At 37.9% G+C, this 25436-nt stretch overlaps 1 protein-coding gene across 3 annotated transcripts in view; it reads left to right on the forward strand.

The window, feature by feature from the left end:
• pknox2 (pbx/knotted 1 homeobox 2) overlaps positions 1-25436 on the forward strand; it is a 97600-nt gene that overhangs the window by 61254 nt on the left and 10910 nt on the right. For 2 of the 3 annotated variants that reach the window (XM_005454560.4, XM_025910910.1), the window contains 5 exons: positions 1410-1546; positions 2314-2325; positions 21053-21224; positions 24337-24522; positions 24711-24846. In XM_005454560.4, the coding sequence (XP_005454617.1) occupies positions 1410-1546; positions 2314-2325; positions 21053-21224; positions 24337-24522; positions 24711-24846 (643 nt within the window). The remainder of the gene's footprint in view (positions 1-1409; positions 1547-2313; positions 2326-21052; positions 21225-24336; positions 24523-24710; positions 24847-25436) is intronic. The other variant, XM_003449813.5, reaches the window with a different exon arrangement.

The following is a 25436-nucleotide window of genomic DNA, read 5'->3' on the forward strand; positions in this document are numbered from 1 at the left end:
ACAGATACAGTGATATCTGTGTAAAAATACAGCTTATACCGAGTGATCACCAGAAACACAGTAAGCCTAAGAATATTACATAATAGTACAGAAATATTATAATAGAGAATATTTTGTTCAGCGCCACAGACATCCTGTGATGATGGAATAGAGTGGGTTCATCTGACCATCTAACCCTGCTTGTCGTTCATAGCACCTCTGTCTGCTTTCGCCAGAGGATTAGTGCCAGGGGAGAGCTCCCGAGCTGCAGCCTGTGTGCTCGGCAAATGCAAATTAGAGCTAGTTAAGTGTGAAGAACCTAATTTATTTCCCATTTGGTGCTGGGATTAAGACTTGAAGCTTCCTTCCACCCCACCCTGCTGAAAAAAAAAACAGAAGGGGGATGGGGTTTTTTAGACTCATATCCTCATAAAAACCGAATGAGAGAGAAAAGTGGAATGAAGTAAGAGGACGATGAAGATGATGATTGGCCATGTTTGTAAAACATGTTAGCCCCCATTCTCGCCCACAACACAAATACCATGAAAAGAAGTAAAAACATCCTATGAGACATGTCCATCTTATAAGACATATATAAAGTTTAAACATTTACTGACAGAGGCAGTGGGAATTTTTTGTCCTCCTTTTCTATATTCTGACTAATTCACTGTTCAGTTTCTTGTTCCAAACTGGATATATATCATTTAACAGCAGTCTATACGATCTGTAAGTGTCTTGTTCAATTACTCAACCTGTCCTAACTCACTCATTCACTCACAATTCATTTGCTTAACAGCATCATCAGGCCACTGACCCGTCAAGCCATAATGATTCATGCCAGCAACATCCTCATTTGCCGTCTGACAGAATTCAATGCATGTTGTAGCCTTACTTGCTTAGAAAAGCAATTACAAGAATTACTTTTAAAAATGACTTTTATATATAGCTGAGTGGTTGTCATCACCCTGCCAGGTGGGTAGGTTGGCAGGCAACATGGACACCCAAGTTTATGAGTGCGATAACCTAGGATTTCCAAATTGATACCAAAGGGGCACATACTAAAAACAGACAAGTTCAAATCTCAGTGACCTAGACCTCAAGGTTAGAGGTCAGAGGTCAAGTTTTCTGAAAATGTTCTAATTGCTATAACTTGAGAAAATGTAAGATTTTGAAAGTACTTAATTAGTGGTAATTACTAAATATGAGCATGTCAGCATGCTTTACAATACTGATAACGATTGAATCTTAGCACTGCCGTGTTAGGAGTGTTACTGTGAGCGTATTAACATCCTAAATCACTGTATATATGCAACATCACAGATGATACTAAAACAAAAGGAATATTTCAAAGTCATGATTGCTAATGTAAGGAAAAAAAGAACATAAATATATCATTAAGTCATTTTGTGATTTTTTTTAAATATCACCAGATGACGGGCACGACTCAACAGAACACCAAGACCCCACAGGTCCACATCCCAGCAGCCTCCGCAGCAGGAAATAGCTCTGTCAGTGTGACCCTTGACCCCCAGGCCCAGCTTGAATCTGACAAGAGGGCTGTTTACAGGTTGGTTACATTTTTCATGAGATATCTCTGTGTTACTGTAAAGGCTATAAGCCAGTCTGAAAACACAAATATGACCAGGGCCAAGAAGCAGAGAAAGACCATGTTGTTTTTCAGTGCTTTTTTTTGCTTTGATTATTTAGCCATGTGTCATTATTTGTGTCATTAAGTTTGGCAGTCTGCACCCTTCTGCTCTTGAATTACATTTCACTTGTTCCCCTTTGAAGAAATGTTTCTCTCCAGTCCCATGCTGGCTTTAAGAAACTGTAGTAAATTAACTTGATGTGTTACTCACCGATGAAGGACACAGGCACTAGTGTTGTTTTTAATACATTCTCTCAAACTAGCCATGGCATAAAAGCTTTTGGAATTATACTTGAAGGGGCTTTCTTCAGATTTCATTCATAAACCAAAGAGCACCTCGTTTCTTCACTCATCACGGGCAGTTCAGTTTTCTCTGCTTTGAACTGTGTAAATGTTACAAGACTTTTAAAAAAGCATCTCATAGTGCAGCAGTTGTCTGTACAATGAGGTAGGCTCTTATTTGTTATAATTATGACTCATTATAAACTCACTGTTATGAATTATGAACAGCCAACAAAAATAAAGCAGACCAGAAGAGGACAAAAAGTAAATTTACATTGTTTTTTAATTAAATGCTGTTGAAAGTGATATTTGAAATTTCATTGGCCCTTTGTTTTGTGTGAGGTTTTAGCTTGACTCCAGATCAACATTGTAAAACATAATTTATTTCTCTTTCACGCCAACAGCCATTTTCAAAGGTAAGCATCACTCTTCAGATGAAAGAGAGCTTCTTTTGGAGTCACACTTGTGAATAGATGTTCATTTGGGTGAAACACATGAACCATGCTAATAGAGATAATAGAGATGTTTGTGAAAACGGATTTCATCATGTGTCACAGTTACTCGTAATACTCATTTTACAGGCTTTTACTTTATGTTCTGGCCAATGTCTCAGCGACGTAAAGTGCAGCAATATTACAAAGGAAAAAGTTTGTACTGTTTACAGGAAATGAAGAAAGTAGTTACCTCAGTTATTACGCTGCTGCTCAGGTTATGTTTTTATATTAGCTGCCATCCATTGGTAGATATATTAAGTTGACATTTATGCTGTGTAGTGAATTGCATTTTTGCATTTTCAGATTGTGTGGAAGTTCTGTATTTTGTATTTCAAAGTAATCATATGATCAGCAAATAAATTTCACATCACACTTTCAGTACCATTTGACTAACCTTTTATTTAAATCTGTCTAAGTTAGTTTTCTCAACTTCTGGAAACTCATAAAAACTCGACTCGGAACTAATTAACCGAAATGAGGACATTCTAATATATATTTCTACATATATATATATATATATATATATATATATATATATATATATATATATATATATATATATTATGGGTGGGAATTTAACGTATTCATTTGCAAAAAAAAAAAAGTGTTCAAAACATAACCAATTTAATCACCGTTTGCATTCCAAGCAAAGGAGAGCATTTGCCAATGCACGATTTCCTGGAACACCGACTGCACACGTCAGAGCTCAGCAGCTACAAAAATGGAAGAATCGGAAGAAAGCGCAATGCTAGCACTGATGGGTGACAAATTTCATTTCATTTCATTATACTACCCGATGAAAGCCTTGATAAAAGCTTGGTTTTGTGCAAATTGTGCAGAAAGGAAGTACTTGAAGCCTATGGTGCCATCTAATGATCAATGATCAAACTGTTTTATGTACAAAACATGTACATTTTATGTTATGTACAAAATAATTTGGGCTAAGGTTACTCACAGTTTAAAGGTGAAACTTGTCAAACGACCATTTATTAAGAGGAAAAACTGCACTTTATGTTGAATATTTTTATTAGTTGTATTATTATTATTTAAAGACAACATTCTGAAAATGTACTTCAAGTACTTAAAGTAGCACTGGCTGTCCAATTTTGGCCAGGGATATGTTTTTGTTGTTTTTCTACTGTTTTATTGAAATGCAATTAAAATGCATTTTTTTCCAGAAATTAAAAGAGCTTGAGTTTACAGTATTCATGTCTGTATCTATTATCTGTCGCCCACTAAAACCCTTTAAATTAAAAAAGTTTCACTGCAGTGCAGCTTGTGATATTTAAAAGCCTACCTTTAACTATTACAAGTAGCTCATGGTCAAAATAGCTATTTATTTGACTTGACTCTCTCCCTTCCTAATTGTTTCCCTTTCAGCTTTTTGTCTCCACCTTTTCACCACTTCTTCCACACTAAACTGTAGTACACTGAGTACACACTGAAGGCCAATACAGTGTTGGTAATGAAAATGAATGATAGGCCTGCTGTTGGTGCTTGTATGGGTGGCAACGGCCTTTCAAATGGCTCAAAAGTGCTTCGGCCCACCAGGCAAGTGCCCGGTATGCCAGATTACCAGTCCAGCCTTGTTATCTGTACACCACCTGTCATCTGTTACAAAGTTATTGTTTGGATAATCCAAATAGAAATTTTACTAAATGTTATCCACATATGAAGTCCTGAGTAAAATCATTTTGAAATGTTAATTTATTTATTTTTTACATTTCCCAGCTTTATTTTAGAATGTTTATGGCTCACCAAACAGATGCTTGTGGAACATTTCATACTTTTGTATTTACTGTGTAGAAGGGATTGTCATGAAGGCACCACCTCGTTATGTATGAAAAATAAGAAGAAAATCACTGCTTGGGGAAAACCCAAAATACCAGCCGAAATAATGATACAAATTACACCTCCCTTTTCTCTCAGCTCATCACTAGAATATTGATAAACCCTTATAATGAGTTTATATTATCTATTTATGAAGTAAATTATTCAAAATATACAGGCATTTTTAATCAAGCTGGGAGATCTCCTGGTAAAACATCAGCAACTAACTTGATTTGTTGAGTGAAATGGGACTGAGGATGCCCAGCACTGCCACAGCTGGAGATGTGAGTCCCCCCGTGTGCAGACCTGAGGCAAGCCACTGTAAAGTCCTTGGTTGATCCACTGAGATACAAGGCTGTCTTTGATGTGAGGCACCATGTTTGGAGCAGCTCCGGGTGTATTTGTGGTGGTGGAATCAGCACCACTTCCATTTCCTCTGGGGAGTTTTGGATCTTGGTTTCCTCCTTTAACAGTTCTCAACCACATATACAATACAAGTTTCTAATCCTAGCTGTGACATATAGAACTTCTGAAATCATTAAAATGCAATCTCAGTTTTAAAATGTGTTTGTTGACTACTTGTTTTTATTATTACGATAAAAGCTACAGATGTCACTGTAATCATATAAAGATAAAATATGTGCAGCCCATTTGAACTGCACCCCTGCATTGACTATAATTTCCAGTCCATCAGATTAGATTAGATTAGAATCAGGTATTCCAGAGTATACACTGAAAAAAAGGCCATGTTGGATTTACTTGATTCAATAGTGGACATCGGTTGCACACAAATGTTTTGCTTTGGCAGAAACTTAAACAATTGAGTTCAATCAACACAACTTTTTCATATTCAATAAACCTGTGCATTTTGTGTTCATAAAACGCGATTGAAACATGTTTAGATGAAGTACGTTGAGCTCTTGGAATATTTTAATCCTTCACAATTTTGTCATTTTATTTCAACACTATTCAATAACTTTTACCCCAATACTACTTGGTCACTTAAATACTACATGTTCTCTTCATATTATATAATGTTCAACAAAGTCTAGATCCTGGTTACCATAAAAATTGAATGGATGTACAACAACTACCATCCTCCTATCTTTATCCTGGTTGCAGGAGGGCTGGAAAATAACCCTGAAGTGATAGGCAGGGTACACCCTGGACAACTCATAAGTCTATCACAAACAACCATTTGCACTTACATTGACAGGTAATTTAGAATCACCAATTAACCTAACTCTAACAACTGCATGACTTTTAACTGTGGGAAGAAACCAGAATACCCAGAGAGAAACCAGTGCAAACTAGCCAGACTGTGGATTTGAACCAAGGATCTTTTTACTGTGAAGCAACAGCACTAACCACAATGCCAACAATCCAGACTTAACAAAAGTAGGAAAGCTATGATTTCAAGGCTTGATGCAGAATTTTTTTGTACGTTTTTGTCCTTGACAGGTTAAACCACAATAAATAGCAATAGCATACACGTGGTGTGTGTGTGTAGTTGTCTGCCTCTTATAACTCCAGTGATTTTCCTGCAGTTTGACATCTCGTGCGATCTTGTGAATTTCATGAGTTCAGCAACTAACCACTCTTACTAGATTGTATCAGGTCATCTCAACAAGAACAAGTTGTTGGATTTCATACAGATCCTTCATGATTTAATTACGTTTATAGAAACATGATATTATTGTGTTTAAATTACAAGTTAGACTTTTTTAATGTAACAACCACCCAATTTGCTCGATTTGACTGAGATGGATGCCTTCCTGAAACCACGATCCAAAGCGTACGAGACTGAAAGTTATTGACTTACTTCACTCGAACATGATATGAACAATTTAATCTAGCCTCTCTGCATATCATGTAGTTTCTACACTATATAGTTACACTTAACTTTAAAGCATGAGGCAATTGTGTTAAATACACGCAAGTTGCTGACATAAATCCAAGAGCTGGTCAATCCCTTTTTTTCAGTGTAGGTAGCAGTGATTAAAACCAAACAGACAGTGACGGGAAGAACCTTTATTGTTTAACTCTGATATTTGCATCTGCGCTTCTCTCTGCAGTTTTGATTTTGTTGTAATCAGTCAAGCTCTAGAGTTGCTCACAGGCCAAATGTCCAGAATTCCTGATTGCAATGATTGATGAGTTTGGTAAGGGAGTATCCTTGGGCAAGATACTAACCCAAGTTGCTCTCCGATGCATCCATCGATGTATGAATGTGTGTGATTGTAGTTCGAAAAGCACTCAGTATGGATGAAGTGCTTGTGTGACTGGGTGAATGTGGCATGTTGTATAGAGCGCTTTGAGTCCTCGGGGAGAGTAGAAAAGCGCTATATAAGAATCAGTCCATGTAATAATTATGATATTTTTTTTCCGTTTCTTTCTTTCTGCCTTCCTCTCATTGAGTCTGGCTCAGTGTGTCCTGTACTGAAGGACATAGACAACGAAACGGTGTTCGCCCCATGATCAGAAGGTTGGGCGTTTGAATCCACTGAACAGTTATCCTGAGGTCCCCTTGAGTAAGGGTGCCATCTCTCTGGATTGGCAGCTGCCCATTGCTTCACTGAATGGGTTAAATGCAGAGACCTATAAACTTAAAATTTAAAAAAATTATCATTAAATGGGCACGGTGGTTAGCACTGTTGCCGCACAGCAAGAAGGTCCTGAGTTCAATTCCACCATCAGGCCGGGGTCTTTCTGTGTGGAGTTTGCATGTTCTCCCCGTGTTTGCGTGGGTTCCCTCCGGGTACTCCGGCTTCCTCCCACTGTCCAAAGACATGCAGCTTGTGGGGATAGGTTAATTGGATAATCTAAATTGTCACTAGGTGTGAATGTGAGTGTGAATGGTTGTCTGTCCCTGTGTGTTAGCCCTGCGACAGACTGGCGACCTGTCCAGGGTGTACCCCGCCTCTCACCCTATGACAGCTGGGATAGGCTCCAGCGCCCCCCGCGACCCTGCAAAGGATAAGCGGAAGCGAATGGATGGATGGATGGATGGATGGATAGATGGGAGAAAGTTTTCCATTAAATAATATCTCCCTATGACCCCTCACGGAATGTCAGGGTCTGTAAAATGTAGTGTTACAGACAAACATAGCTGTAGATGATCAGTGTCTTTATGTGATAAAAAAGCAGTGGGGTAAAGGGTAAATTGAGATGAGTAAATGGTGCTATGGAGAATATAATGTCGAATGAGTCAGTTAATATTTATAATGGCACATCGTTAAAATGCAGTAATTAACTCTTGGAGGCAACCCGAAAAATTCACTGGCATGTGCTGTTTAAAATATCGTAATTTTTGTCTCCTATTGAAATACTTGCTGTTAAGCACTCAAAGAAGTGCTGAGCAGATTAGAATTTTTGGTATGACTGTTGCCCTTGTGAGGAACTAATGACTAAACGCACCTTGTTATAAACACAATTAAATTTGACTTCACTTCCGTCTCCCACAGTGAGTGAAATTATGCAAAAAGACACAAATAGCACTTTGTTTTTATGCTTCTGTGCTGTGCTCATATGGGGGCTGTAGACTTTGAAAGGAGAAGAGCAGTGAGAATCAGCATCTCTGCCATTTTTCTTTAATTATTTTGCTCAGGAAGCCTGTGCAGGCTTTAATGTTTCTTTTCACTAATTGCTGGAATGCCAATTTTATGAGGAGATGTGTGCTTTTCTCTCTCCGTCTCTCTGTCTCTCTGCCTACTTTGTTATTAGCAGCAGAGTAAATGTGTGATAGGGTAATTAGCCTAATGAGTTGTGGCATTTACTATAAAGATCCTTCTGGATTCTCTGCATCTTATTAAAAAGCGGGTGAGTCTTTTGTTTTTTAGGTTGCGAATGTAGCATTTGCGGCTGAGATGGAAACACGGGCTTAATTGAAAGAGACATCATAATAGTCGTTTCTGTTTTCAACAGAAATGTCCTTGTAATTCTCAGAAACAGCCCGGGCAGAAGAGATGTGTTTACCAATGCGCTCTTTTAAGGTGACACTTTTATGCTTGACTTAACAGCTCACTTACTTTACATGAAGAGAACTTGGAGTAGAGAATCAATGATAAACAACAGGGCGAATGTGCATTTCAAAAGTGCTACAGGCTGTATCATACATCTGCTGTGTACATTAAATGGAAGCATATGCTACATTTAGTTGCTGTACACGTTTTTTCATAAATCTCTAAATCAAATAAACACATTTTTGTCTTACGAGTAGTCATTGTCATTTTATAAGTTTCAAAAAATCTGAGAAAATAGAAATAAAATTAGATTCCTTCTTTTCTTTGATAGCAGTGCAAACTGTATGTGGTACACATTATCACTGACGTGCCTCCATAGTGGATCTTTGCTGAAAGCCCTTCTCATACTGGTCTTGGCCCCAGTATTTTGAATTGATGGGGTTTCTTTGTGTTTGTGGAAAGGTTAGCAGTTAGCCATGCTGCTAGTTCCTTAATTCACAAAGCTAAAGCGAATTATTCAGCCTCTATATGCAGTTGTTGTTGACAACATTACAACATGACAACATACACAGGAGGAGACTACTTTTAATTTGATACATCCTAGGATCGACACATTTTGCTATAGCCTCTATGTTTGTGTGAGTCTCTAATGCACCATAAAGTCTATTTATCCTCACTGCCACAGTGCATCAATGCGTTCTCCACCACTGTGCTGCTATTCCAGCAACCCAAAGCCTCTCACCATTTGATGGGCTTAAAACAGGCCGTGCTTCTTTCCATTTACCGGGTCAGCATGTGCTGGTGTTCAGCTGCTTCTGAATGCAAGAAACTGTGTCAAAGCTCAAGTGGCTTTATTGGCTGTTTCTTTAAGATACTCATTTTTATGAGTATCCTTCTGCTTGACTTTAGTTGGGAATGAAAGTCCAAATTTTACCTTTTTTTTATTTCTTACTCGGACAACTTAGCGATCTGTGTTATCTTTTGTTAGCATGAGTGGCCTACAGCAAACACAGAATAGGACATCATTTACACTTCACAGCTGCTAACCCACACTCTGTGCAAAGAACATTCATTCAGTCAGCCTCAATTTTTATCTTTATTTCTTTATTGAAAATAACTGTAGCTTTTTACAGAATCTAGGAATCTAGAATCTTTATATGTATATATATATATATATATATATATACACACACACATATATATGTAAGTGTGTGTGTGTGTGTGTGTGTGTGTGTGCGCAAGAAAAAAACATTTGCCAATGCAGGATAATCAGAAAGCATGTACATACACACACAGGGATACAAAGTGAAGGTAGACTGTTTAAATACAGATGACATACTGGATGAAGGGTTTCAGGACCAGACATGAGAATAAAAGGCAAAATTGAAAAGTAGAGAAAAGGAGACTGGATTTATTCAGATAATGCCGCAGGTTCTTTGTGTGTATGTGTGTCAATGTGTGACACACGCTTTTCTCTAACACAGGGTGTGCTTCAGACATGTAGCCTGGGGAAATGGGGCCTTGTTGGGAGCACACACAGCAGGGCTCACCACAAACTGGCTTCTAATATACAGGGGTACAGCAGGCCTGATTAGACTGGCAAACAGTGGGGAGCAGAGAGAGAGAGGAAGACCTCTGTCTCTTCCTCTCTTTCTCCAGCTCACATGCACACGCAAAAACACACAGCGGTACCTTCAAACCCCACCCCCTCGTCTTTCTGTACCCCCTTGGTGGCCTAACAGATTATTGCAAATGCAGGCAAACATGACTCGTTTCTTAGATGACTACGCTGCTTTGATTCAAACTTGTTTTCATGCGCTACTCTTCATGTGCAGCTTTAATGTTTTTGATAATCTATTGACAACTTGGTATATTTAAGTGCTAAAACTGAAATGTAAAGAATATTTTCAACTGGGATTGACATTTATTTTATTTTCCATGAAAGACAGTCAACCTCTCACCACATTTCCATTCAGTAGCTCTCCCGGAGCTTTCAGTTATATAACACAATCTTCCTCTGCAGATGGATTTGTACTTAAACATGTGATGGAATAGTGAAGTCCTCTTCTGAGTAATACACTTTCTGTTTACCAGTTTCAAATCTGGACAGAGTGTACATGTCCATACATTTATGATCTTTTTCTATAAAATGACTTTTTGAACATACTGGAAATGCATGCAATTCTTTTTTCAGATGAGACAAAAGTATATATCTTTGGCGGTAGAGACACTGCTTATGTTTGGAGAAAGAAAGAGGTCTACAAGCCAAAGAACACTGTCCCCACAGTTAAACATGGTATTGGAAGGATTATGCCGTGGGGATGCTTCACTGCATCTAGAATTTTGAAGAATTTTGACCATTCTTCCAGATGCGCGTTTGTGATGTCAGACGCTGATGTTGGACCAGAAGGCCTGGTTTGCAGTCTCTGCTATAAATCATCCCAAAGGTGATCTATCAGGTTGAGGTCAGAATTCTGTGCAAGTTCTTGCCCACCAAGCTCACTCATCCATGTCTTCATGGACCTTGCTTTGTGAACTGGCCTGCACTCACGATGGAACAGGAAGAGACAACACCAAACTGTTCCCATAAAGTTGGAAGCATGAAATTATCAAGAATTTCTTTGTATGCTGAAACATTAAGAGTTTCTTTCATTGGAACTTAGAGGCTGAACCCAACACCTGAAAACAACCCCACACCATAATCCCCCCTCCACCAAACTTTACACTTTACACAGTACTTGTCACAATGCAGACAAGTACCGTTCTCCTGGCACCTGCCACACATCTCCACTTCTATTGAGTCCAATGGTGGCGTGCGTTACAGCACTGCATCTGCCAAATTATATCGTGCTTGCTAATGTAAGGCTTAGATTGAGCTGCTCGGTCATGGAAACTCATTCCATGAAGTTCTCTACACACTGTTGTTGAGCTAATCTCCAGGGATCATGAAATTTGGATGTCTGTAGTGATTGACTCAGCAGAAAGTTGATGACCTCTGAGCACTACCACTCTGTTATTTTAGGAGAGCTATCACTTTGTGGCTGAGTTGCTGTCATTCTCATTGACGGTTTTCTCTGGAATATTTAGTAGCAAGGAAATATCACAAAGTGGCATCCTATCATGGTACCATGCTCCTGAGAATTACCCATTCTTTTACAAATGCTTGAAGAAGCAGTCTACATACTTAGGTGCTTGATTTTATACCCCTGTGGGCATGGAAGTGATTAAAACACCTGACTTCAATGATTTGGATAGGTGAGTGAAAACTTTTAACAATATAGTGAATAATAATAATTCTGCCTTATTTGTATATGACCAAACGTAGCACTAGCAAGCAATAAGTAAAGGATTCTGTTATGAATAGTAGAATGATGTTGTGATAACAAAGTTACAGTATCACATACCATCCCCGAGGTAGACAGTTGAAGCAATGAAAAAAAGTTAAAAGTAGAGATCAAATGGTTGAAATAAAAGTAACTAAATGTAACGAAGGGATTTTCCAAATAGTTAGCTAAGGTTAAATATTTAATTAGAAAATTGTTGCAATAGTTGTCATTAAAATGTTGAAATCATGAACTTAAATCATAGAATAACTGCTGAAAATATAGTGCAAAAGTGTAATGAATAACTATTTAATACATTTAGATAAATGCCTGCTAGGTGGGCGTATCCGCTACATGTCCCAGTAGCTCTGACATCACGTGAAAACTGTGGTTTAAAACAATATATATCGACAAGATAATTTTTCAGTTAAAAATAGCAGTAGGACTAGTATTGCACGTTTTATAATTGGTTAATATGATCATAATTTAAATACAGGTGGTGATGATTAAGGGGTTCAGGGCTATTGATATGTGGGAAAATACAACAACAACAGAAAACCCCAAAGAAATATTAATAATAAAAAACAGTACCACATACTGTATGTGTTTTTCACTTTAAGACAAGCTAGTTTTTTGTGCTTTTTGAAAGTGCTGTACCTTTTGTGGCATTCTGTTATCTGATCAAAAATGTACTGGCACCTTATTCCCTTGCTTAGACCCACAGGTCATAAAGCAGATGCCACTAAAGCTGCCATGTCCCTCACCTTCATGTTTAAGTCATCATGCTCTCCACTCGCCTCTGATTCTCCATTTTGGGCTTTTCGTTGGTGATCTAGCATGGTGCAGTGCAGGAAAAAGTGTGTGTGTGTGAGTGTGCGTGTATGTGTGTTGGGGTGAGGTGGGGGGGTTGGTGATGACTCCACTCACTGGCCGTCCTGTAAATCGCTCTTTTATGGCCCTCATAATGATCCCCCAGCCAGCAATCTCGATTCCGTCGCACTGCAGATAGGAACCGCTGCTTCTGGCAGTCAACATGAGGGTGCTCAAGATGGCTGGAGGAGGTAGCGGGAGACTGGAAAGCACACACTGTGTGACTACACACTGGCACACACATACATATGTTCACATTCATAAAAATGCATGCCTTTTCACACCCCATCTACCTTAATCCCAACTTCCTGTGTAAAGGTCATAGAAAGTGCCGAAGGGTGGTGTTTTGACCTCACTCCAAGTTGGTGAGCTCCAACAGTGTGCAATTGTGTAACATCATCAGAGATAGACTTCCTCATGCAGACCAAGAGTGCCTTGATAAGTTTAGGCTTTTACATGATTTTGGAATATACGAGCATTGAACTGCTGACAGCAACGATTAGCTTAGAATTTCCAAAAGTAATCTCAAAACCCATAATTACTTGTCATATCCACTGAACTTGATTTTACACAAGAGAACACAAAAATGTAGTTTCCTTTAACAAAAGACTTTATATGATCTGTTTTGCCAAAAACACTGCAAAATGTTAGACTGAAATTTCTAACATTTCATTTCTATAAAAGTGTTTATTTAAACAATCTGAAATGTGGTTTAAAGCCAAGAAGCCAAGCAAAGAAAATATTCCAAAAAAAGAAATGCAAATGAAATATAATGAATGCAAATGGATGGGTTTTACAAAGCTGTTGTTGTCTAGATATATATCTCACCATATACATAAACAAGTTGTTTCTAGATTTCAATATCACTATAGCTCAACAAAGTCTGTTGTATAACAGTTTAATGAACTTTACTGTTTGTGAATCCTAATTAGAGTCAGTGTCATTAAACATGACATGCAAACAGCAGGAAGAACAGAAAAATGAAACGTCTCAATCTATAGTTTGCATCGCCAGCTATAAAAGCTGTACAATTAAAGATTTGTCTCTGTTTTCTCTTTTAACATGCAAGTGAGCTATTTATTGGTTATTCACTACAAATGTCACTGAAAATTACAGTACATGGCATGAATAGTAGAACAAAATATGTCACATTCGGAACAACTATTCAGATGAAATGTAATTACTGTACAAGCTGGCAAGTTTGTTTTTTGTTTGTTTCACCTTTATTTATTAAAACATACTGTTTGTGCTGCCGTCTGCGCTCTCATGGACATTTTCACCTTTCTGCACTCCTTCCTGACTGAAGATGTTTAAATCTATTATATTCTATTATATTACTAAAAACAAAATTAACTATTAGCTGACAATGGCAAGGAGTGGAGGACATTTTCAGACCACTAATTTAGGAAAAGAAGCAATAAAACATTATGAAAACACTCTCATTACACATAAAACTGTAGCAATGAAAAGTGCATAAAGTATTGAAAATAAAAAGAATTATTCTGCAGAAAAACATTGCCCAAAAAGTAGAGGTCTCTGAAAAAGGTCTTCATGAGGCCTTGGCCTAAAAAAGATATATTAAAACAAATTAATAATTTCTGTTTTTCCCTGTTTTATTAGTTTTATTTATCTTCTCTACATGACATATGTTGGCCAAGGTGGTTACGCAAGATGAAACTCATCTGTTACAATGATAAATAACTCATGCTTATTTGCCTACTAGTGCTTGCTCTGTTTCCACACCACTTTGTTTCCACTTGTACTGTTTTGCCTTGCTTGCCTGCTATCAGTTTACCAGAGAGACCAAACATTTATCCACAATGCTCATGCGCAAAACCACCAGAAAAAAGCTGGTGGCCTCCTAGCTTGCTAACCCCAGGCATTGTGAACAGGAGATGGAGACAGCAACTCTTTCTTTTGAGTACAAAACAGCGGAGCTTTCAGCAACAATAGCCAGCTGCAGTTACAAGATTACAGTAATTTTAATGATGGATGCAAATAGGTTAGGAGCTTTATGAGGTGAAAGGCTGTGATACGTTTTAATGTCTGTTAAAACATTATGTCTGTTTTTAGATTTGATAAGGCAAGCATTGCTTGCTTTCCTTTTCCTGATGGAACACTGCTTATAGTTTTGGGTACCGACACAATTATTTTTTTTAGCTCCTTACAAAAACATAATCACATTCTAGTTATTTAATAAAGTATTCACCGATAGAAAGAGATCAAAATCAAACATTTCTCTCATGTTATCGTATTAAGGTTATCTGAAGAAACAGCTTGATGCAAAGTGATTTAAATTTTTTGTCTTGGAAATGCAAGAAATTCAGCTGTCATCTGGTTAACACTTTTAAGTGGCGTGCTTGCTTTGTTTTTAGCTTGCCTACTGTTATCACTTCCTTCAAGTTGCCTGTTTATTTACCAGCCACTAAAGGTGTTGTGTACTCTCTAGCTCTTGCCGCAATGCTCCTGAGGCTTTAAGCCCCACAAGGCCAGATCTCCTTGACAGCACTGTGCTAATAGATGTGGTCAAGTATTTTTTTCTGTGTCTGATGTTTATAAATCACATCGGCATGTCTAATAAGACAAGGAAAGTATCAGTTTGCTGACACTTTTGGGCTAATATGTCATTTTCGTTATCTTTGAGTAGATATCAGCACTTAGTAAAAATACGAGTTTAAATAAACTCAGAAAATTGTCTAAATTAATCAGATTGTGTAATAAAAATAACACCACATCTAAGACTAAATAAACCTCTCTCTGTCCCCCACCTGGATTCTTCTCCAACCCAACTCAAGCAGATATCAAACAGAAAATGCAGCATCTCTCCAGTCTGCACGTGACCGTCCTGTTTAATATTCCTGGCACGTCTGGCTGAGGGAGCAGTATTAAATTGGGATCAGGGAGATTAGAGTATAATATAGTTGACTATTAAAGGCTAGAAATGAGAGCCATGGGTTAGAGCCTGAGTAGGGTCCATACCACCACAATTCCCTACCATAATTTTAAAAGTGCTCAAAGCATTCAGTTAGAGTAGAAAAGCACTACATAAGTTCCAGTTGATTTACTGTTTATAGTCTATAGAATGAAAGTGAAAAATAATAGCAATAAATATTAAGCAAAGAACCAGCCAAGTAATTGTAAAAGTCAAATAGACAATCAGAAAAACAAGTCATATTTATTAATAAGATAGTATGAAACTAAAAGTTGTTTTATCTTCTGTGTGTGTGTGTGTGTGTGTGTGTGTGTGTGTGTGTAGTTGTGTGTGTGTGTGTGTGTGTGTGTGTGTGTGTGTGTGTAAACATTAGTAAAACTGAAGAACTTGTAATTTGCACTGCAACTACTGTGTATTTGTGCACAGTATTGCACAGCACAGTTGTCTGTGAATGTGCTGCAGTGCTGTGTTTAAGGTTTTTCTTTTGGCATAGTGTTGTATTGCTAGTGATGCATGAATGTCTCTGCCTTGCTAATGAGCAAAACAAATCCTGTTTTTCTTTGCCTTTCTGTCTTTACTACTGGAACATGCTCAGCAAGGAGTAGCATCACTCCCAGATCTGACATCCAGTTTCCAAGGCAAATGAAATGCAACAAAAGTGCAGTCTTCGAATCAGTCTGGACATTCTCATCAAAACTCGTGGGTTGGCTTGCTATCCAGTTAACTGGAACTGTAGAATCTTTACTCTTTATAAAGAAGCTTTGTGTTTGACTACATTTGTTCTCACTCACTGAATTAAAATCCTATCAACTTGGCCGTAGCTCAGGAGGTAGAGCAGGTCAACTACTGATCGGAAGGTTTATGGTTTGATCCCGGGCTCCCCCGGTCTGCACACCAAGTATACTTGGGAAAGATACTAACCCCAAGTTGCTCTCCAATGCAGCCATCAGAGTATGACTGTGTGTGAATGTTAGCTATTAAGCACTGAAACGCACGTAAGAAAGTGCTTTGTGAAGGGGTGTGAATATGGCATGTTGTATAAAGGGCTCTGAGTGCTACTGAAGAGTAGAAAAGCGCTATGTAAGAATCAGTCCATTTACTGTTTGAAAGGTTCACAGTGTTCACCAGAAACAGTCACCTTGTTTTAAGATTTACAGTTACAGTCACTTAAAATAGTTGCCTCATCCCTGACAGAACCATGATGGATGCCTAATGGAATCCTTATCGATTGCCGGCTGATAGATGACCTGCCTGTGATATGGACGATGCAACCATGAGTTGCATAGTAACGCCTCTAAGTGGCATTTAGGAATACTAGTGGTAACGTCTTGTGTATCCACCAGGGGGACCAACCTGGAGGCGTATTCAGTTGAAGGCTTGCTCCACACTTGCACTCCGGTTACACAATAATGTGTATATGTGTGTGTATTTCTGCCAGAAATATATGGCGTTTTGTTCTAAAAACATCAGTGATCACTGTTGGCCTCTCTCGATTTTATTACCACTATTCATTTTAAAGCTCCTTTTTAACTACAGCCCACCCCATGCAGCAGTAAATTAATGATTGACCTCGTTTTGTGGATGGATTATCTCATTTGTTCTCCTGAGTGAAGTTTGGTCCATTTACAGTATCCTACCATACAATTGCATTCATCCCTAACCATCGGGAAAATCGCGTTAACTTTTATTTAGTGGAAAAAAGTTAGCGTTCATCCTCCAGCTTCACTGTGCTAATGTGTGGGGCAGCCACGCTATAACCATAGGTGTGTAGCTAGCCACCACGTAGCACATCATTATATACCAGCTAGCCCAACTTCAGTAACCCTACAAACGTCACTGCTGTTTAGTTTCCTGTCATCGTTTATGTCAGAAGTGATAGCAGAGCTGTACGTTTTAATTTTTTCAGAAATCCCTCAGTCAGAACATGGTATATTGTGTTTAAGTGGAAAGTAATAGCTAACTCCTTGCTAACTTCTAACTCACAAATTTCATAAATTTTGTTTTCATGGATGCCTGGATTTTAAAATTAATTGTTACACCTGGTAAAGCAGCCACACTGATCATTTTATTAAAGATGAAAGAATTTAGACAGTTTGTAACGCTCAGTGATGCTGCAGTGTTAGTGTGACTTTCGGAGCTGAAGAGGAGTTTGGACCCAGAAACAGCTAATGACATCAGACTTACATACCTCTATCTTGGTATCAAATCAGACTTTCATGAAGAACAGTCCCATAATGTATTTTGTTGGTGAAACCACAATCCTGAGTTCTATATTGAACGTAAACAACAAAGGACCACTACTTGACTCCAGAGGAACTCCATGTGGAGTGCCAGTTTTGTGTGATTCTCAGTGGCAGATAGAAATACATTAAACATTTCCAGTATGAGACTCCTTGGCTAAGAACACTGATATTCTAATTCTCAAGGGTTATTACTTTTCAACCAGTGATGGTTAAAAAACAAAACGTTAAGAACTTCACCTTTAAGGCCGAACAATGTGTTTATATATTTTTTTCAGATTAAAACATTTATTAAATTGATCAGAAGTTGCAAAGTGTAGCAGAACGGAGAGAAAATATTGAGTACAATCATTTTATACAATGATTGGAAAGGAAGGGAGAAAGTATAAAACTAAACCAAATAACCTAACGTGGGAAGCATGGATTTATACAGACAGTGAGTATGATTAAGTGCTTCTGTAAGTCATAACAGTGAACCACTTTGCATATTAGCATCTCCTAAGTCAAATGCAACAATCACTAATCCCATTACTATTGTTTTACAACTTTATCTGTTATAACATTGCTCATGATGCTTAAAATGAAATTATTTTGTAACTTGCATATCTGTTATAAAGTTTACTGTCTACTTGTTTGTTGTGGTATGAATCAAGAAAATACTAATAATAAAATATAAGATGTCTCCCCCCAAATCTTGCCACTTGTCCCCAGAGGGACATCAACATTTACGTCATTATGTGGAAGCTGATAGGATCTGTGATTGATATATTTCCCTGTATGGTTTACAGAGTTGAATGGAATTAAAAAGTATACTGGATCAATTTTCATCGTCATGTGTCTTTGTGAAACAAAAATGTATGCAATCAGTATTCATTTAAAAATTATACAGCCATATTCAGATTCTACATAAATGTGCTTAAATGTAAGAATTAAAGTTCTTCACTCCTAAATATGGCTTTCAGCTCCAAGCAGTATTTATTATGCATGTAGTAAGTACAAGGCACCATCAATCAAATCAATGCTTTTTCGTATTTTAAAACGGTAAACACATCACCATTCTGCCAAGCCTTCACATATATGTTGTACATTTAAAACCATGGGATATGAATATAAAATATGCTGTGTGTAAGCAGCTTTTGGGATTGTATAATTTCCTACAAAATGTTTTTGTTATAATTGTTTGTATTCCCAAGTACCCCTGCCATCAAAGTGGGGCGAGTGGATGTGTTCAATAATGTAACATGTACTAGATACGGCAGCACGCTATAGACCCTTGTACAATATATCCAAATGTCATTCTCTGTTAAAGACTGAATGGAACAATTTAGGTAACTCTCTGAAGCCCTGTGCTGTTACTGGACCATATCCTGTCCACTATAAGTACTTCACAGAGCTACCACACTGTTAAAAGTAGGACAAGGGCATGAGGAGTCCTTGGAGTATAGCTTATATTACAATATGTTTTAAATTCTTGTCCCTATTGACAAGTCTGTTAATGTGTATGTATGTGCATATGTGGTATGGAGTGTCAAATTGTCCATGGTACCATTGACTAATTGCCATTTGAGTTAGTTGGCCATGAGTCCAGGTCACACTACTGCATACATACTTTTTGGGGTACATTGTAGCATGGCCTGGGATGCCATATAATTATCGTTTAACAATGTAAACCTGTAAACTTCCTCAAAGAGCACATAGCAGAAAACTGTCGTGGCCATGCTGACTGTAGCTTAGAAAAGAGGCTTGCAGACTGTAGACTGGAGCAGCCAGATATTGATTCGCCAACCTTCCAATTCATAGAAGGCCTGTTCTAAGTATCCTGCGGTAAGATACTGAACCCCAAGTTCCTCTCTGATGCATTCATAGTGTGAATGTTAGAAAACATATGTGTGAATGATGTAAGTTGCATAAAGTGCTTTAAATGCTCAAGTAGAAAAGCACGATATAAGAACCAGACTATTTAGTCTTTTGTAGAACCAGTTACAGATAGAAATGGAGGCTGAAATAAATCAAGCATGACTACTATCGTTGCTTTTGTCCTCTGTTGAAGTGGAAGCTCTGGCGGCTTAGCTACGGTCAGGACAGACTTACCTTTGACATCACTCTCGGGTTCTGCGCTTCTAGTTGCATTAGCATTGTTTGTGCAGATTACTAAATGCTTGCTCTTAGGGGGTCATGTGTTGGGGTTTTCTCTGCATTGTTGAATGGTCTTATAACAATATACAACATAACTAACCACTTAGCAATCTACAGTCTAATCAATCTAAAAGGATTTTACAGACTATTCTTACACAGAAAATGAACCACCTACTCCAGAGATGTTATCAAATGCTGATTAAAAATCTTTGAATAACATGAAAAAAACATACATTAAAATGCAACACTGTAAATAGAACAAAAGGGGAATGCTGCAAAAACTTGTTAATCTGGTGAATTAGTGCACAGACCAATTAAATAAACCTTTTTTTTTAAATTCCAGTACATCACTGTTTCTACTCACCCTGGAGTAGCTATGAGCAAAGAAGCATGAGCATATCCTACAGAAAACTATTTTCCATTGGTGTGCCAAATAAATGCCTCACCTCTACTTGTTGCACACAGTTATCATTATGAAAACATTATGATTATGAAACATGAAAAACAATATGACGTTGTGAAAAAAAACTTACATTTTCTTGTTAGGTTACACTTGGGCCCTATTCCAGGAAGTAGGATTAGCTAACAACTCTGAGTTTGTTTGCCCAGGGCTGGTAGGTGTTACAACTGATAGTTGTCCACATTCTGACTGGGAAAATGTCTTTATCAAGCTGATGTAAGATCAAGTGACTGAAATTAACACAAACTGAATTGTATTATGCAGGTGCTGTTGTGTAAGTCAGTTCTAAAATTAAACCATGTTGTTGGTGTTGTAACTTCATCAGAGCAAAAGCAATGAATCACAGACAATTTGTTGCAGTTTGGAGGAACGTGACAATGAGCACGGTGACATAGGCTACCACACAGCTGTCATGTGGCTAAGCCTGGAGTAGTTGAAGTACAAGCAAAATAGCAGAAGCACTTTGTTTAAAGTTAAAGGTCTAAAATTTTGCAAGGTTCCTTCCTGTTAAAAGGGAGTTTTTCCATTCCACCGTCACCATGTGTTTGCTCAAAGGGGGTTATTTATTTGTTGGGGGTTTCGCTTTATTATTATAGGATCTTTATCTTACAATGTAAAGTGCCTTGTGGTGATTGTTGGTGTGATTTGGCACTATATAGGTAAAATTGAGTTGAAATTTAATTGAATGATGGAATAAGTGAAGATTAGAGTTGTTTTTTTATATAGTTAAGACTTCCTTTACAACTAGAGTGGTAGAAAAGATTCTCTTCAGCACTGACTTCACCTTCAAGCAATTATATTGATCTTTATATAAAGATTCTGTTCACAGCAGAAAAGATAATATTAACAATTTTAGAAACTGACACCTACTGTGCCTTTTCATCTGTTTTCCTCAGGCATCCATTGTTTCCCCTGCTAGCATTGCTGTTTGAGAAATGTGAACAGGCCACACAGGGATCTGAATGCATCACGTCAGCCAGCTTTGATGTGGACATAGAAAACTTTGTGCACCAGCAGGAACGAGAACATAAGCCCTTCTTTAGCGAAGATCCAGAATTGGACAACTTGGTAAGTCAACATATCACATGTGTTAAATCAAATTAACACATAGCATAACTGTGTAAACAGTAATGTACAAAAGTTATGCGCCATCCTTCATTTCTGCAAAATAGTGGTAAAAAAGTGTATGTCTACAGCCATCTCTAAAAGATGGTGGAGGTACTGACATGGTTTAGGGTTGCATTTTGGTAAGTGTTGTTAGGGATACTGTCATAACTGATTTAATTATGAATGCAGAAACAATCTCATCAAATATTGATCCACCATGCAATACTGTCTGGAAAGTGTCTGTTTGGCAACAGCTTCATTTTTAGCATGAGATGATGTGTAACTTTGAGGTTTATACAGTACTGGGGAAAAAAGAAGACACAGTGGAATGCCATCAGTCATGAATCGGTGTCCTCTGAATTCAGACCTCAACATTACTGAAGCAGTGCATGAAGAAGAACTTTAGAACCTGGGGAACAATTCCTTAAGTACAAGAAAGTTAGCCAAAGACTGTGTTGAAAAATAAAGGTTGTCATTCCAAATATTAATTTTCAAGCTCACTGTATTTGTACAGACTCTATTTTTGCCTTATACACTGTACTTTCATATACAGTATTTTTTTGCATGTTTCAATAAATCACTGTACATTTTTGCTGTTTTCCTAGCTAAATTAAAGCTAAGCTGGTCATATTAACATATAGGCTTTTAAAAACTTTAATATTGTTCAAATGGGAGCTTTAGTGACCTCTCAGCTAAACAGCTCCTAATGAGGGGGAAGGGCAGTGTGCCTGCTGTGTGAAGTTGTGTGTCTGAAGATGGCGCTGTTGGTACCGATGCTCTTGCAAATGAATATGTAACAGTAATTAATACGTAATGCAGTAATTTCTACGGAATGAGGTCATACACTGCATGTACTGCAACTTAAGGAAACACCAGCAAATGGAAAGATGCTCACAATGAAGGTTGAATAAAGAACAATGAAAGTAAAAAGAAAAAACTAGTATTTTCAAGCAATAACTGCCTGTCTTCCTACTGGTGGCCAACTTCTCTGTTCCTGAACCTCTTTTTTGTAACATAAATCTTAACAGATGTGGCTCTGTGTTGTCTGCATTGAATCCCATTTTTGCTATTCCCAAGTATTCACTCCTTTTTAAAGTAATTTCCCCATCTTCTCTGTGCACAACAGCTAGAAATAATTATAAATTAAGAGAAGGAGGAAGCTGATAATCTTCTCTGACAAAAGAGGGGGAGGAGTTGAAGCCAGACAGACACAAAGACACAGACAAGGAATTAGGAAAAAAGTGCACTCTTCTCATTACATTACTTGGGATGGCAGGCTGACAAGTGCTGAACAGTCAATTAACCCTGCATCTGTGTGTTTTATGAGGTAATGGGAATAGGCGTCTCTGCCAGAGGACACTAACTCTTCCATAGGGCAGTAATGCTACGCTGGGCCTGACTGGCTGCGATGAGGACAAGAGTTACTGGTCCCTTGATTAAGCAAGTGCAGTTTAATTAGCTGATTTATCTCCTCCTTGGCCAAGCGCTTTTCTGACCATTCTGTTGACCTTGGGTGGCAACTTTGAAGGTGTGCCATCGTGTATCACACAGAGTGAAGAAAAGCCAGGCAGTCGATGATATATATATATATATATGTTGTCAGTGATTCCCGTTGTCACTTCAGCCAAACCAATAAACCAAATTTCACTCAATGACAGATCATAACTTAGTAGAAAAACAAAGCAGAACAAAAGAAACATGTTTCTCATTTCTTGCCAGTAGCTGTCAGCAGTTTATCCTTTAATAGGCTGTTCCGTAGCAACACAACTGCAACGATTTGGAGTTGTTAAATATGAGACACTGGTCTATTGAAAACTTTGTAAATGGCTTTCAAACTCTTATACTTCTTATAGAACTTCTAAATATAATTATTTCTATTTGCATAAATTAATATAATTATTTAAAAACAAAAATTAACAGGGTTGATATTATGAGTCCCCTGAAAAACTAAGTACCAATCACGGTGCACTGCGGTGCAGTTATACGCCTTAAATTTGTAATGCTGTAAAATCAAGTTAAGCCCGAGGGTTATCTTCCAAATCAATTGGAGTGAGATGTGTCATCAAGAAATTACAGACCAAGCCTGACAGAGCTAGCAAGTCAAATAATTTAAAGAGTCTGAAAAGACAAATAGTGAGATGTGTATAAAGACTCCAAAACAACTGCCAAGACACTGGTGAATGACTTAGCCAGGGAATGTAATCTTAAAAGCATAGTCACTAGAACCCTGCATAGGAATGTACTGCAAAGTTGCAGACCAAGAAAAATGTCATCTTAAAGCCAGAGTACAGTATGCACTGTGTTACTGCTGCTTGTCTTGGTAAAATGAAAAGAAGGTTGTTGTTGTTGTTTTTCCCCACATAAGTGTAAATACAGTTCATTTGTTTGGGGAGGTATTCTTTAGAAACTACGACTGAGAAGCGAGAACAATAAAAACTTTTAACATGGCAGATTGTTAACTAATCCAATTTGAACAAAACCTTGACAGCATTAACACATACACTTCACTCAGACACTACTGTGATGATGATGTTTAATGTAAAAACCTTTGTAGTCCACAGACATTGAGTGGAAAGGCTCCAGATGTTTTTTCAGTTTGTTTTACTGAATGTGATGCACTTCCCAAATGTTTATTTAGTCACTCAGGCCCCCTGTGGGTTTTCTGTATTAAAGATTTTTAATCTGTTACCTGGACTCGGTTTTACAGACATTACCCAGCATTACGGATGGGTACCAGAAGTTACATAATTACAACAAGAAACCAGAGGATTTGTATTTATTCCAAAATGTATTAATATATATATCAGTGATCAGTGATGCAGGTCAGTCAGCAGTCTGCATCTGTAAATACCATTACTAATGGTTTTTGATTTTGACATTAGACGTTACAGATCTTTGTAACATAAGTTGCAATAAAAACAAATACCAGCAATATTCATGAGAGCAACATCAAACGTATTCTTCTGTTCATGGTTGTTAACCTGGTGTTTTAAAGGTAAGGTGATCGCTAACGTCATCAGTGTTTTAGAAGGTGAATGTGATCTGTTTCATATTTTGTCTTTGCTGCTCTCAGATGGTAAAGGCCATTCAGGTGTTGCGAATCCACCTACTCGAGCTAGAGAAGGTCAATGAGCTTTGTAAGGACTTCTGCAACCGTTACATCACTTGTCTCAAGACCAAGATGCACAGCGACAACCTCCTCCGTAATGACCTTGGAGGGCCCTATTCTCCATCACACACCAGTCTCAGCATGCAGCAGGTCAGTGATGGACCCACCGTGGAGCTTAGAGTTCCTAAACAGTACCTAGCATAATAATGCAGTAATGTAGTGTTTCCCTTGATACGCCATTCATCACCAGGTAAATTTTGCTGTTGGTTATCACACTCAAGTACTAGCTCTCCCCCCCTTAGAGTTGCTCACCAGTGTCTCCCTCTGTTATCCCCCAGGAACTAATTCAGACCTCCTCTCCATCCATGACCTCTGTCTCCAGCTCTGTTAACCCTTCAGGGATTGTGGTGCCTGCTGGAGGGCTGCAACAGGGGAATGTCGCCATGACCACCATCAACTCTCAAGTGGTCTCGGGTAAGCGTGTCAATTCACTTGAGCACTATAAAACAAAATTGGCCTGACACCATGGACCTTTTTTTTCCATATGGCTCTATGACCCAATGTGTAAGGAAGAGGAGCTACAAAAACCATGTAAAACTCTGTGTAACTTATTCAATAAACTACCACCTCTGACAAGGGTCTCGATAAATTTTGGAACAGTCAGTGAAATACAACTAATAATACATAAATAAAATTGCATAGGTGGTTCTGTTGTTTTCTGCACGCTGAACTGAGCGTTAGCCCAGTCATTCTCAAACTTTCAAATAGTACTCCACATTTTCTCTCTCATTCTGATCAGAGGAACTATATGACACCAGCTATCCAAAGCACCGTTGCCTGACTTTTAATAACTATTTTAATCATATTCAAATGAATACTTTTCTTATTATTTGCATTGTGTTTATCAGTTTGAGTTTGATCTTTTCTCCTTGTGTCTTTTTGGGGTTATCACTATAAAGCATTTTCATATTATTAGTATAAAACTCAATTGTTTGTTGAGCATAATGACAAATAAAAATGGTCATTAGCATGTTTTTGATCAATCAGTATACACGCATGTGGCC

This window comes from Oreochromis niloticus, linkage group LG10, assembly GCF_001858045.2.
Source record: "Oreochromis niloticus isolate F11D_XX linkage group LG10, O_niloticus_UMD_NMBU, whole genome shotgun sequence".
Lineage (NCBI taxonomy): Eukaryota > Metazoa > Chordata > Actinopteri > Cichliformes > Cichlidae > Oreochromis > Oreochromis niloticus.